At 43.2% G+C, this 13,542-nt stretch overlaps 1 protein-coding gene across 2 annotated transcripts in view; it reads left to right on the top strand.

Moving 5' to 3' along the window:
• rabggtb (Rab geranylgeranyltransferase subunit beta) overlaps positions 1-13,542 on the top strand; it is a 99,143-nt gene that overhangs the window by 38,088 nt on the left and 47,513 nt on the right. For both annotated transcript variants that reach the window (XM_073062501.1, XM_073062500.1), the window contains one exon: positions 1,524-1,629. In XM_073062501.1, coding sequence (XP_072918602.1) covers positions 1,524-1,629 — 106 coding nt within the window. The remainder of the gene's footprint in view (positions 1-1,523; positions 1,630-13,542) is intronic.

Consider the following 13,542-nt stretch of genomic DNA (forward strand, 5'->3'; position numbering starts at 1 on the left):
TGGCCGAAGGGTCAAAAACCAGAGGCTTAAGTAAAAGCCCTTAAAGTGAGCCAAGAGAAAAACTCCATGCATGCTGCCTGACCAGCATTTTGTGTGTGTTGCTTGTCTCACAGCAAGTAGTTAGGAGTGTATAGAAGCATAGAAAACCTACAGCACAATACAGGCCCTTTGGCCCACAAAGTTGTGCTAAACATGTCCCCACCTTAGAAATTACTAGGCTTACCTATAACTCTCTATTTTACTAAGCTCCATGTACCTATCTAAAAGTCCCTTAAAAGACCCTATCGTATCCGCCTCCACCACCGTTGCCGGCAGCCCATTCCACGCACTCACCACTCTCTGTGTAAAAAACTTAACCCTGACATCTCCTCTGTACCTACTCCCCAGCACCTTCAACCCGTGTCCTCTTGTGGTAACCATTTCAGCCCTAGGAGAAAGCCTCTGACTATCCACACGATCAATGCCTCTCATCATCTTATACACCTCTGTCAGGTCACCTCTCATCCTCCGTTGCTCCAAGGAGAAAAGGCTGAGTTCACTCAACCTGTTCTCATAAGGTATGCTCCCCAATCCAGGCAACATCCTTGTAAATCTCCTCTGCACTCTTTCTATGGCCTCCACAACCTTCCTGTAGTGAGACGGACAGACAGACATACGTTATTGATCCTGAGGGAAATTGGGTTTCGTTACAGTTGCACCAACCAAGAATAGAGTAGAAATATAGCAAAATAAAACCAGAAATAATTAACTAATAATAAGTAATAGTGAGATGACTACAACTGTGCACAGTACTCCAAGTGGGGTCTGACCAGGGTCCTATACAGCTGCAATATTGCCTCTCGGCTCCTAAATTCAATTCCTCGATTGATGAAGGCCAATACACCATATGCCTTCTTAACCACAGAGTCAACCTGCGCAACTACTTTTAGTGTCCTATGGACTCGGACCTCAAGATCCCTCTGATCCTCTACACCACCAAGAGTCTTACCATTAATACTATATTCTGCTATCATATTTGATCTACCGAAATGAACTACTTCACACTTATCTGGGTTGAACTCCATCTGCCTCTTCTCAGCCCAGTTTTGCATCCTGTCAATGTCCCGCTGTAACCTCTGACATTGTACTGCTAGGAAAAGTGATGGAGGCAGATTTTATTGCAGAGTTCAAAAGACAGATGGATAAATATGAGAAAGCAAAAGATTTCAGGACTTTGGGGAGACAGACCAGCAGAATTACTCATCCTAGAGTGGTATAGACCAGTAGAAAGGTTTCTGGGGAGATGGACCAGCTGGATTACTCATCTGTAGAGTGGTATAGACCAATAGAAATTTCTCTGGATAGATGAACCAGTTGGATTATTCACACTGGAGTGGTATAGACCTGTAGAAAGTTCTCTGGGGAAATGGACAGGCTAGATTACTCATTCTTCAGTGGTGTAGACCAGTAGAAAGGCCTCTACATTGTGATTTTTTTTTTCTTGTGATGCTGAAAGTGTGTGACATCATGTGCTTTTTACCCAGATCCTTTCCCTGTATGATAGTCTACATGTTATTGATGTTGATAAAGTGGTTGAATATGTTCAAGGCCTGCAACAAGAAGATGGTTCTTTCGCTGGTGATAAATGGGGTAAGTACATTCCTGATGTTGTTGTTGGATATGTCCATTCAGCCTCTAGTCAGTCAGTGTTCTGTTTTAACCTCAGAGTCACTGAACACTACAGCACAGACACGGGCCCTTTGGCCCATCTAGTCCTTGCTGAATTATTAATCTGCGTAGTCTCATCAACTTGCAACTGGACCATACCACACCATACACCTTTCATCCATGTACCTCTCCAAATTCTTAAATATTGTCATTGAACCTGCATCCCCCGCTTCCGCTGGCAGCTTATTCCACAATCTCACCACCCTCCGAATAAAGAAACTCCCCCTCAGGTTCCCTTAAGCATTTTACCTTTCACTCTTGTCACGTACACGCAGCCCTGTAAAAGTATCAGCAGTAATAGAACACACCTCGAGTCTGGTTTCGCAGTTAACAATCACTATTTTATTAATAACTATGTAGTATAGTAACTTAAAACCAGGTAAACCAAGAGTTAGCAGTGTTATGCATATTAAGGTGTATAGATAAAGTTCTCAAACTCATTCAGGCTCCGGGTGGCAAGATTCAAAATCTTACGATAGTGTGTAAGAAAGTTCAGTTCAGTTCACGGAATTGAATTGCGAGAGAGAGGTATTTGTAATCCAAATAAACAGGTGTCATTGATCTTCCCGTTGTCCTCCGAATCCTTCAAGCTAGCCAAATGTGACTCCACTAAGGGTACCTTCTTCAGGTGGTAAACTTACCAACCTAGGCGAGGGTTAGACACACCAGTAGTTCCACAAGGTTACCCCAATCACACAACGTGATAGCCACTTATCCAGTTCCACAACATACGAAGTAACTCCAACAGTGTTTTGCCACGGGGTGCCTTCTTCATGAACTACCACACCCAGACAAGGGTTAACACACACGTGGTATTCACAAAGGTTTTCCCTCACCAGAGAACCCACTCCTGTGGATTAACTGTGACAACCATACTTTCGTATTTGAATGGAATCAAACTCACCCTTACGGGCTACGTAGAGAGAAGCCAAATAGTGATCTTTTTGTCACTAGGTTTCTTCTGTTTCAAACCTTTCTCTCCCCTCCTCACTCCAACTGCTTTCAGATGCAGCAACTTATGAGAGTCATTTATCAGTACTCTGTATCAATCTCACTCACCCCTTTGGGCTACTGAAAGCTTAAACCAGTAACTCCACTCACTGGTGTCTTTCCACAATCAAAACCATCTCGACTCTGACCATGTGTGTCTGTGAGAGAATCATCTGACCTTGCTTAAGTACACACATGCTGAACACCAGCTGTCCATCATGTAACTCCTCCTCTCTTGCTCTCTCTCTCTCTCTCTCTCTCTCTCTCCTTAAAGGCATAGTCCACAGAAAAATTGAACCCAAGGGGTATATAACACTCTTAATCCATGACCTCTTGTTCTTGCCTTACCCAACCTCAGTGGAAAATGCCTGCTTGGATTTGCCCTATCTAAGAGAAGATTGAAGTCTGGAGGACTCTGGTCCTGGTGCAGGTCAATAGGAGTAAGCAGTTTAAATGGTTTCGGCATTGACTAGATGGGCCGAAGGGCCTGTTTCTTTGCTGTACTTCTCTGACTCCATCTCTACCCCTCATAATTCTGTATACCTCTGTCAAATCTTCCCTCATTCTCCTATGCTCTGGGGAGTAGAATTAATTACCTCACATCACAATTATAATCGAAAAGTCGTTCAGTTAATTTCATTCATTCTGTAATGTACTGTCTGATTAAGACCATAAGACAGGAATATCTGGCCATTTGGCCCATCAAGTCTGCTTGCATTCCATCAGGGTTGATTTATTATCCTTCTCAACCCCATTCTTCTGCCTTCTCCCCCTAACATTTGATGCCCTCAACTGCTTCTTGTTCTTCTTCTTAAGCTCATCGTCCCTGCTGGGGCAGAGGTCACTGACAATAGCTCGCCAGAGTCCCCTAGCCTAGGCCAATTCTTCAAATTGTTCCTAGGTGTAGCCCATTTTCAAAGTTCCTTCCTCTCCCTGGGATGAAGGCTTTGAAGCTTCTGTTGGCATTTCTGTACTTCTGGGTTTTTACAGGGTCAACATATTAATGTCATGGATTAGCCTATTTAGCAGGGATATTGGCACTATATTCAATATAACTGCCTCTAAAGGAACAAAATAAAGTTTCACTTCATAATGCTACTGCCTTTCAGCATGAGAGTTGGTTTCTTCAACTCCACAAGTATTGTTCCTCATTTGTGGTTATATCAAAACCTTTGAATTTCGGAAAGATCAGTGTCACTGCTTGTGAATATCTAATGCTTGAATTGCCAATTAACTGTTGACATATCCAGATACTTGAACTATTGATCTTGAGGCTTCCACTTTAAATTCAAGTAATTAAATACCAGGCTGTATGGTGTAACAGTAAATTAGTGCACTCGTCCTTTAGGGGTTTGGAAAAATGCCATCTTTTCTGCTCCAGATGTGACTCTAGGCCTTCTGAAATGAGCCCACTCATTTCGAGACTAGGGATAGAACATCGAATAGTACAGGTCCTGCTGCTCACAATGTTGTGCCAACACCGTAACCTACAAGAGATCAACCTAATCCCACCCTGCACAAAATCAGAGATAATAACATCCAAGAAAATATATGTTTGAAAAATTCATCACAAAGTTGGTGACTATGCATTAAAATTTGGTTATGTTGGAAGGCCTTTTTAAAATGGAAAATGCTGCATGCACTCAACTCCAGGCAATGGCTCTGCCTCTGAACATTTATTTATGAATCTCACTTTTGTGAATTTTGTTGTTTTATCTTGAGCCATTGTCAGAAGTGGTGTGTGATATGGTAAAGTGCTTTTTTCCTTCTATTACTACAGTAACACTAACAATGCCTACACTAAATCCAGAAAATGCATGTTCAAACTACATCAGAATCAAGTTTAATATGTATGTCGTGTATTTGTTGTTTGGCAGTGGCAGTACATTGCAAGTTATAGTAAGAAGAATATATATTAAAAAGTTAAAAGTCTTGCAAAAAGAGGGGAAGAAAATTAGTGAGATATTGTTCGAGTTCAATGTCCATTCAGAAATCTGATGGCAGAGAGGAAGAAGTTCTTCCTGAATTGTTGAGTGTGTGCCTTTGGGCTCTCTTCCTCCTCCCTGATGGTAGCAATGAGAAGAGGCATGACCTTGGTGATGGGGGTCCCTAGTGATGGATGCCGCCTTTTTGAAGCATCTCTCCTTGAAAATGTCCTGTACGCTGAGGAGGCTAGTGTCCATGATGGAGCTGACTGAGTTTACAACTTTCTGCAGCTTATTTCAATTCTGTGCATCTTGGCTGCATGGGATTTTAACTTAATGTTGATGGAACTGGAATTAGTTTATTTGGACTATCTAGTCTGTGTTAGCCTGGTTTGCTGTTTTGTTCTATCCACCTGCATTCAGACCATAGCTCTCCATGCTTCTACTATCTATTTACCTATCCAAACTTCTTAAATGTTATAATTGAAACTGCATCCACCGCATTGCTGGCAGCTCATTTCACACTCATCACAGTCTGAGTGAAGAAATTCCTCTTCAGGTTTCCCTTAAGTATTTCACCTTTTAACCTTAATCCATAACCTCCAGTTCTAGTGTCACCCAACCTCAGTAGAAAAAGCCTGCTTACATTTACCCTAATGTAAAAGATGAAATATGAGGGCAAACTAGCCAATAATATAAAGTAGGATACAAAACATTTTTTCAGTTATATAAAGAGTTAAAGAGTGGTGACAGTTGATATTGAACCACTGGAAAATGATGCTGGTGGGGGGGGGGGGGGGGGAGAGACAAAGAAAAAGCAGATGAACTTAATGGGCATTTTGTATCAGTCTTCACTGTGGAAGACACTAGCAGTGTGCCAGAGGTCTGTGACTGTCAGGGAGCAGGAGTGAGTGCCATTGCTATTACAAAGGAAACTCAAACATCTTAAAATGGATGTCACCGGGACCAAATGGACTATATCCTAGAGTTCTGAGAGAGGTTGCTGAAGAGATAACAGATGCATTGGTCATGATCTTTCAGGAATCACTTGAGTCTGGCATGATCCCAGAGGACTGGAAGATTGCAAATGTCACTCCACCCTTTAAGAAGGGAGAAAAGCAAAAGAAAGAAAATTACAGGCCAGTTAGTCTGACCTCAGTGGTTGGGAAAGTGTTGGAGTCTATTATTCAGGATAAGGTTTCAGCATACTTGGAGACTAATGATAAAATAAGTCAAAGTCAGCATGGTTTCTGTAAAATGGAGATCTTGCCTGACAAATCTGATAGAGTTCTTCGAGGCAATTACAAGCAGAGTGGGCAGAGGAGAGGCAGTGAATGTCATTTACTTGGATTTTCAGAAAGCATTTGATAAGGTGCCACACACGAGGCTGCTTAACAAGATAAAATCCTATGGGATTACAGGAAAGATACTGGAATGGATAGAGGAAAAATTGATAGGCAGGAGTCAGCGAGTGAGAATAAAAGGGGCCTTTCCTGGTTGGCTGCCAGTACCTAGTGGCGTGGGGCCGATCAGCAGCGGCAACTGACCTCAACAAAGGAGTGCTTCTCGCAGGTCAGAGGTGGTTATTTAAAACGAGAGCTCCACGGGTGTTAGTCCATTGGGTGGGGCCTATCAATGGCGGCAACTGAGCTCAACGAACTAAATAAAAGTACAGAAGGGATAAGCAGAGCGGCCATTGTTGGGAGTAGGCCAGTGGCGAGAGTAGAAGCAACAGGCTTCAGGCTTCGGCGAAAGTGGTCTTTGGCGAGGTAAGTGGACTTTGTTTTTGTTTTTTCTTTGCATTTTTTTTTGAGGAATGGAGAGCATGTTGGTAGGGTTAGTATTTTGCTTTGGGTGTCAGATGTGGGAATCCTGGAGATCTTCCAGTCTCCCAGATGGCCACATCTGCACCAGGTGCAGCTCCTGAGAGACCGTCTTAGGGATCTGGAGCTGCGCTCCAGGACCTACAGCTTATTAAGGAGAGTGAGCAGGAGATAGAGAGGAGCTACAGGGAGTTAGTCACCCCGAGGCAGCAGGAGTTAGATAACTATAGAACATTACAGCACAGTACAGGCCCTTCAGCCCTCTGTGTTGTGCCGACCCATATAATCCTTAAAAAATGTACTAAACCCACACTACCCCATAACCTTCTATTTTTCTTTCATCCATGTGCCTGTCCAAGAGGCTCTTAAATACCCCTAATGTTTTAGCCTCCACCACCATCCCTGGCAAGTCATTCCAGGCAATCACAACCCTCTGTGTAAAAAAACGTACCCCTGATGTCTCCCCTAAACTTCCCTCCCTTAATTTTGTACATATGCCCTCTGGTGTTTGCTATCAGTGCCCTGGGAAACAGGTACTGTCTATTCACCCTATCTATGCCTCTCATAATCTTGTAGACCTCTATCAAGTCCCCTCTCATTCTTCTACGCTCCAAAGAGAAAAGTCCTAGCTGTGCTAACCTTGCTTCATATGACTTGTTCTCCAAACCAGGCAACATCCTGGTAAATCTCCTCTGCACCCTCGCCATAGTTTCCACATCCTTCCTATAATGAGGTGACCAGAATTGAACACAATACTCTGTGCGGTCTCACCAGAGATTTGTAGAGTTGCAACATGACCTCTCTACTCTTGAACTCAATCCCTCTGTTAATGAAGCCTAGCATCCCATAGGCCTTCTTAACTACCTTATCAACCTGCGCAGCGACCTTGAGGGATGTATGAATTTGAACTTCAAGGTCCCTTTGTTCATCCACACTCTTAAGTAACTGACCATTAATCCTGTACTCTGTCTTCTGGTTTGTCCTTCCAAACTGCATCACCTCACACTTATCCGGATTGAACTCCATCTGCCAATTTTCTGCCCAACTCTGCAGCCCGTCTATACCCTCTTGTAACCTTCAACAATCTGCTCCAGCCACAACTCCTCCAATCTTCGTGTGATCCGCAAACTTACTCACTCATCCTTCCGCCTCTACATCCAGGTCATTTATAAAAATCACAAATAGCAGGAGTCCCAGGACAGATCCCTGCGGCACTCTACTAGTCACCGACCTCCAGGCAGAATACTTTCCTTCCACAACTACCCTCTGCTTTCTTCCTTTAAGCCAGTTTTTTATCCAAACAACCATGGTTCCACTTATCTCATGCCTCATGACTTTCTGGACGAGTCTCTCAGGGACCTTGTCAAATGCCTTGCTAAAGTCTATGTAGACCACATCCACTGCCCTACCCTCATCAATTTCTTTTGTTACCTCTTCAAAAAACTCAAATCAGGCTCGTGAGGCATGATCTTCCCTTCACAAGGCCATGTTGACTATCCATGAGTAGACTACACTTCTCCAAATGCTCGTAAATCCTATCCTTAAGAATCCCTTCCAGTAGTTTGCAGACCACCGACGTAAGACTCACCGGTCTATAGCTCCCAGGTTTCTCCTTATTACCTTTTTTAAACAAGGGAACTACATTTGCCATTCTCCAGTCCTCCAAAGACTCCTGTAGCCAAAGAGGATTCAAAGATCGTAGCTAATGCTCCAGCGACCTCTTTCAATTCCCACAATAACCTGGGGTGTATCATCCAGCCCTGGGGACTTATCAATCTTAATGTTTTTAAGAAAATCCAGCACTACTTCTTCCGTAATCTCCACATTGTCCAGCACACATGCCTGCTCTATTTCGACCTCACCCTGATCAAGATCCTTTTCACTTGTGAATACTGAAGCAAAGTATTTGTTTAGGACCTCCCCAACCTCCTCCGCCTCCAGACACATGTTGCCCTCTTTATCCTTTAGCAGTCCCACTTTTGTTCTCGTCATCCTCCTGTTCTTCACATATGCACAGAACGCCTCGGGGTTCTCCTTAATCCTACATGCTGAGGCCTTCTCATTATTCTCATGATAAGTGGGTGACTGTCAGGGAAGCGAAGGGAAGAGCTTAGATAGTAGAGAGTACCCCTGTGGCCATCCCTCTCAGTAATCGTTATCTCGTTTTGGATGTGGTCGAGGGGGATGACCTCACAGAGGATGACCATGGCGATCGGGTCTCTGGCACTGAGCCTGGTTCCTTGGTGCAGAAGGGAAAGAGGAAGGTGAGGAATGCGGTAGTCATAGGGGATTCCATAATGTGGGGAACAGACAGGAGGTTCTGTCAGCCTGATAGAGATACTTGCATGGTGTGTTGCCTCCCAGGTGCCAGAGTACAGGCTCACTTGGATTGGGTGCAGAGCATTCTGAAGGGAGAGGGTGAACAGCCAGAAGTCTTGGTACACGTTGGTGCCAATGACATAGGTAGAAGAAGAGAGCAGGTCTGAAAAGCAGGACCTCTAGGATAGTAATCTCAGGATTGCTGCCTGTGCCACATGCTAGTGAGTGCAAGAATAGCATGATCAGGCGTATTAATGTGTGGCTGAGAGACTGGTGCAGGGGGCAGGGCTTTAGACTCCTGGATCATTGCGGCTCTTCTGGGGAGGTATGACCTGTATAAAAAGGATAGGTTGCACCTGAACCCGAGGGGGTCCATTATCCTAGCAGGCACATTTAATAGAGCTGTTAGGGAGGGTTTAAACTAATTTGGCAGGGGGATGGGAACCAGAGTGATAGGGTTGAGGAAGGGGAAAACAGAAATAAATCAAAGATGGCGTGCCACAGGTATTATGGGAAGAACAGCCAGGAGATGAGGCTTAATCAAAGCCAGTGGCATGAGACGTGGTGCAGTTAAGACAGAAAGCAACAAATACTGGACTGAAAGTGTTATATTTGAATGCATGCAGTAGAAGGAATAAAATGGACGATCTTGAAATTCAGCTACAGATTGGCAAATATGACGTTGTGCCCATCTCTGAAACTTGGCTAAAGGATGGCTGCCATTGGGATCTGAACGTCCAAGGATGTACGGTGTATCGGAAAGATAGGTTAGTGGGCAGAGGGAGTGGTGTGGCTCTGTGTATAAGAAATAATATTAAATCATTAGAAAGTCATGACATAGGATTGGAAGGTGTAGAGTCTTTATGAGTTGAGTTAAGAAATGGCAAGGGTAAAAGGACCTGAATGGCATTTGTATACAGGCCTCCGGGATGTATACAGGCAGCCGGGATGTAGATCACAAATTACAGCAGGAGATAGAAAAGGCGTGTCAGAAAAGCAATGTCATGATAATCATTGGGGATTTTAACATGAAAGTGGATTGGGAAAACTAGGTCAGTAAAAGATCTTGAGAGAGAATCTGTAGAATGTATAAGGAATGACTTTTTAGAACAGCTTGTTGTTGGGCCCATTAAGGGATCGGCTGTGCTGGACTGGGTGTTGTGCAATGATCCGGAGGTGATAAGAGAGCTTAAAGTTAAAGAAGCCTTGGGGAACAGTGATCACAATATGATTGAGTTCACATTAAAATTTGAGAGGGATAAAATAAAATCCAATGTGTCACTATTTCAGTGGAATAAAGGAAATTACAATGGCATGAGAAGGGAACTGGCTGAAGTTGACTGGAAAGGGACATTTGCAGGAAGGACAGCAGAGCAGCAATGGGTGGAGTTTCTGTGAAAAATGAGGGAAGTGCAAGACAGATATATTCCAAATAAGAAGAAATTTTCAAAGAGAAGAGGGACACAGCCGTGGCTGACAAGTGAAGTCAAAGCCAAAGTAAAAGCAAAAAAGAGGGCATACAAGGAAATCAGAGATAGTGGGAAGATAGAGGATTGGGAAGCTTTTAAAAACTTGCAGAAGGAAACTAAGAAGGTCATTAGGAAGGAAAAGATGAATTATGAAAGGAAGCTGGTGACTAATATCAAAGAAGATATTAAAAGCTTTTTTAAGTATATAAAGGGTAAAAGAGAGTCAAGTGTAGATATAGGACCAATACAAAATGACGCTGAAGATATTGTAATGAGAGATGTAGAGATGGCAGAATGCATATTTTGCATCAGTCTTCACAGTGGAAGATGTCTGCAGTATACCAGACATTGAAGAGTGTCAGGGAAGTGAAGTTTGTGCAGTGATAATTATGACTGAGGAGGTGCTCAGGAAGCTTAATGGTCTGAGGGTGGATAAATCTCCTGGACCAGATGGAATGCACCCTTGCATTCTGAAGGAAGTATCTGGAGAGATTGTGGAGGCATTAACAATGATCTTTCAAGAAGCAATAGACTCTGGCATTGTACCGGATGACTGGAAAATTGCAAATGTTACTCCACTATTTAAGAAGGGTGGGAGGCAGCAGAAAGGAAATTATAGACCTGTTAGCCTATATGTAAAAAGATATCAATGGTTGGGAAGTTGTTGGAATCGGTTGTTAGGGATGAGATTATGGAGGCACGTGACAAGATAGGCCAAAACCAGCATGGTTTCTGGAAAAGAAAATCCTGCCTGACAAACCTACTGCAATTCTTTGAGGAAATTACAAGCAGGATAGACAAAGGAGATACATTAGATGTGGTGTACTTGGATTTTCAGAGGGCCTTTGACAAGGTGCTGCACATGAGGGTGCTTAGCAAGATAAGAGCCCATGGAATTACAGGGAAGTTACTAGCATGGGTGGAACATTGGCTGGTTGGCAGAAAACAGAGAGTGGGAATAAAGGGATCCTATTCCACAGGAGTCAGTGTTGGGAACACTGCTTTTTACGATATATGTCAATTATTTGGACTATGGGTTAAATTTGCTGATGATACAAAGATAGGTGGAGGAGTGGGTAGTGTTGAGGGAACAGAGAACCTGTAGAGAGACTTAGATAGTTTAGGGGAATGGGCAAAGAAGTGGCAAATGAAATACAATGTTGGAAAGTGTATGGTCATGCACTTTGGTGGAAGAAATAAACGGGCAGGCAATTATTTAGATGGAGAGAGAATTCAAAATGCAGAGATGCAAAGGGATTTGGGAGTCCTTTGGCAAGATACCCTAAAGGTTAACCTCCAGGTTGAGTTGGTTGTGAAGAAGGCGAATGCAATGTTGGCATTCATTTCTAGAGGTATAGTATATAAGAGCAGGGATGTGACATTGAGGCTCTATAAGACACTCGTAAGACCATACTTTGAGTATTGTGTGCAGTTTTGGGCTCCTTATTTTAGAAAGGATATACTGACGTTGGAGTGGGTTCTTGGGCTGTATTCCCTGGAGTTCAAGAGAATGAGGGGGGATCTCATAGAAGCATCCTGAATGTTAAAAGGCCTGGACAGATTAGATATGGCAAAGTTATTTCCCATGGTAGGGGATTCTAGGACAAGAGGGCATGACTTCAGGATTGAAGGACGTCCATTTGGAACTGAGATGCAATTTGGAACTGAAATTACTTTAGTCAGAGGGTTGTAAATCTGTGGAATTTGTTGCTGTGAGTGGCTGTGGAGCACAAGTCATTGGGTGGAGAGATAGATAGGCAGAGATAGATAGGTTCTTGATTAGCCAGGGCATCAAAGGGTATGAGGTTAAGTCAGGGAAGTGGGCATGACTGGAAGAATTGGATCAGCCCATGATTGAATGGCAGAGCAGACTTGATGGGCCAAGTGGCCTACTTCTGCTCCTACATCTTATGGTCTTAATACTGACTACTACTTTTCACATTGTTTCTCAATGATTTGTATATCGGAATTGATGGCTTTCTGGCAAAAAGTTTGCAGATGATACAAAGATAGTTGGATGGGTAGGTAGTGCTAAGGGAACAATACAGCAGGACTTAAACAAAATGGGCGAAGAATGGGTAAAAAAAATGGCAAATGGAAGACTTTGGAAATGTATGATAGTGTATTTTGGTAAAAAGAACAATAGTGCAGACTATTATTTAAGTAGGGAGATGGTTCAAGCATCAGAGGTGCAGAGCAACTTGGGAGTCCTCGTGCAAGACTTCCAGAAGATGAATTTACAGGTTGAGTCTGTAGTATGCAATGTTGACATTTATTTTAAGGAGAATAGAATATAAAAGCAAGGAGATAATGCTGAACCTTTATAAGACACTAGTCAGGCTACATTTGGTGTTTTGTCCACTATTTTGTGTCCCATATCTCAGAAAGGATGTGTAATTATTGGAGAGAGTCCAGAAGTTAATAAGGATGATTCCAGGAATGAAGGGGCTAACATATGAGGAGCGTTTGGCAGCTTTGGGCCTGTACTCACCGGAATTTAGAAGAATGCATGTGGATCTCATTGAAACCTACCTAATGTTGAAAGTATTATGGTGGTGGTATCCAGAACTAGAGGGTACAGCCTCAAAATTGAGGGGGGCAACCTTTTAGAACAGAGGTACTAAGGAATTTTTTTTTAGTCTGAGTGTAGTGAATCTGTGGAATGCTATGCCACAGACTGTGGTGGTGGTCAAGTCCGTGGGTGTATTTAAGGTAGAAGTTGATATTTTCCTGATTGGTCAGGGCATCAAAGGATATGGCGCGAAGGCAGGTGTATAGGGTTGAGTTGGATCCGGGATCAGCCATGATGGAATGACGGAGCAGACTTGATGGATTGAATGGCCTAATCCTGCTCCTATGTCTCATGGTGTTATCTATGTATCATCAATCTTTTTGTGCCATGTCATGTGAAGTGGTCGATCATAGTCTCAGGGCCATGATTGTTCTTGGCAAGTTTTTGTACAGAAATGCTTTGCTATTGCTTCCTTCTGGGTAGTGTTTTTACAGCTACCCCAGCTATTATCAATACTCTACAGAGATTGTCTGCCTGGCATCAGTGGTTGCATAACCAGGACTTGTGATATGGACCAGCTGCTTGTATGACTTTCCAACACCTGCTGCCATAGCTTCATGTGACCCTGATCAGGGGGCTAAGGTGTTACACCTTGTTCAAGGGTGACTTGCCGACTAGCAAAGGGAAGGAGTGCTTTACACTTACTTTGGTAGAAACATATCTCCACCCCAGCACCACCCAACACTATTTATATCTCTCATAATTTTGTCTATCTCTTTCATATCTCCCCTTATTCT

This window comes from Hemitrygon akajei, chromosome 12 (assembly GCF_048418815.1).
Source record: "Hemitrygon akajei chromosome 12, sHemAka1.3, whole genome shotgun sequence".
Lineage (NCBI taxonomy): Eukaryota > Metazoa > Chordata > Chondrichthyes > Myliobatiformes > Dasyatidae > Hemitrygon > Hemitrygon akajei.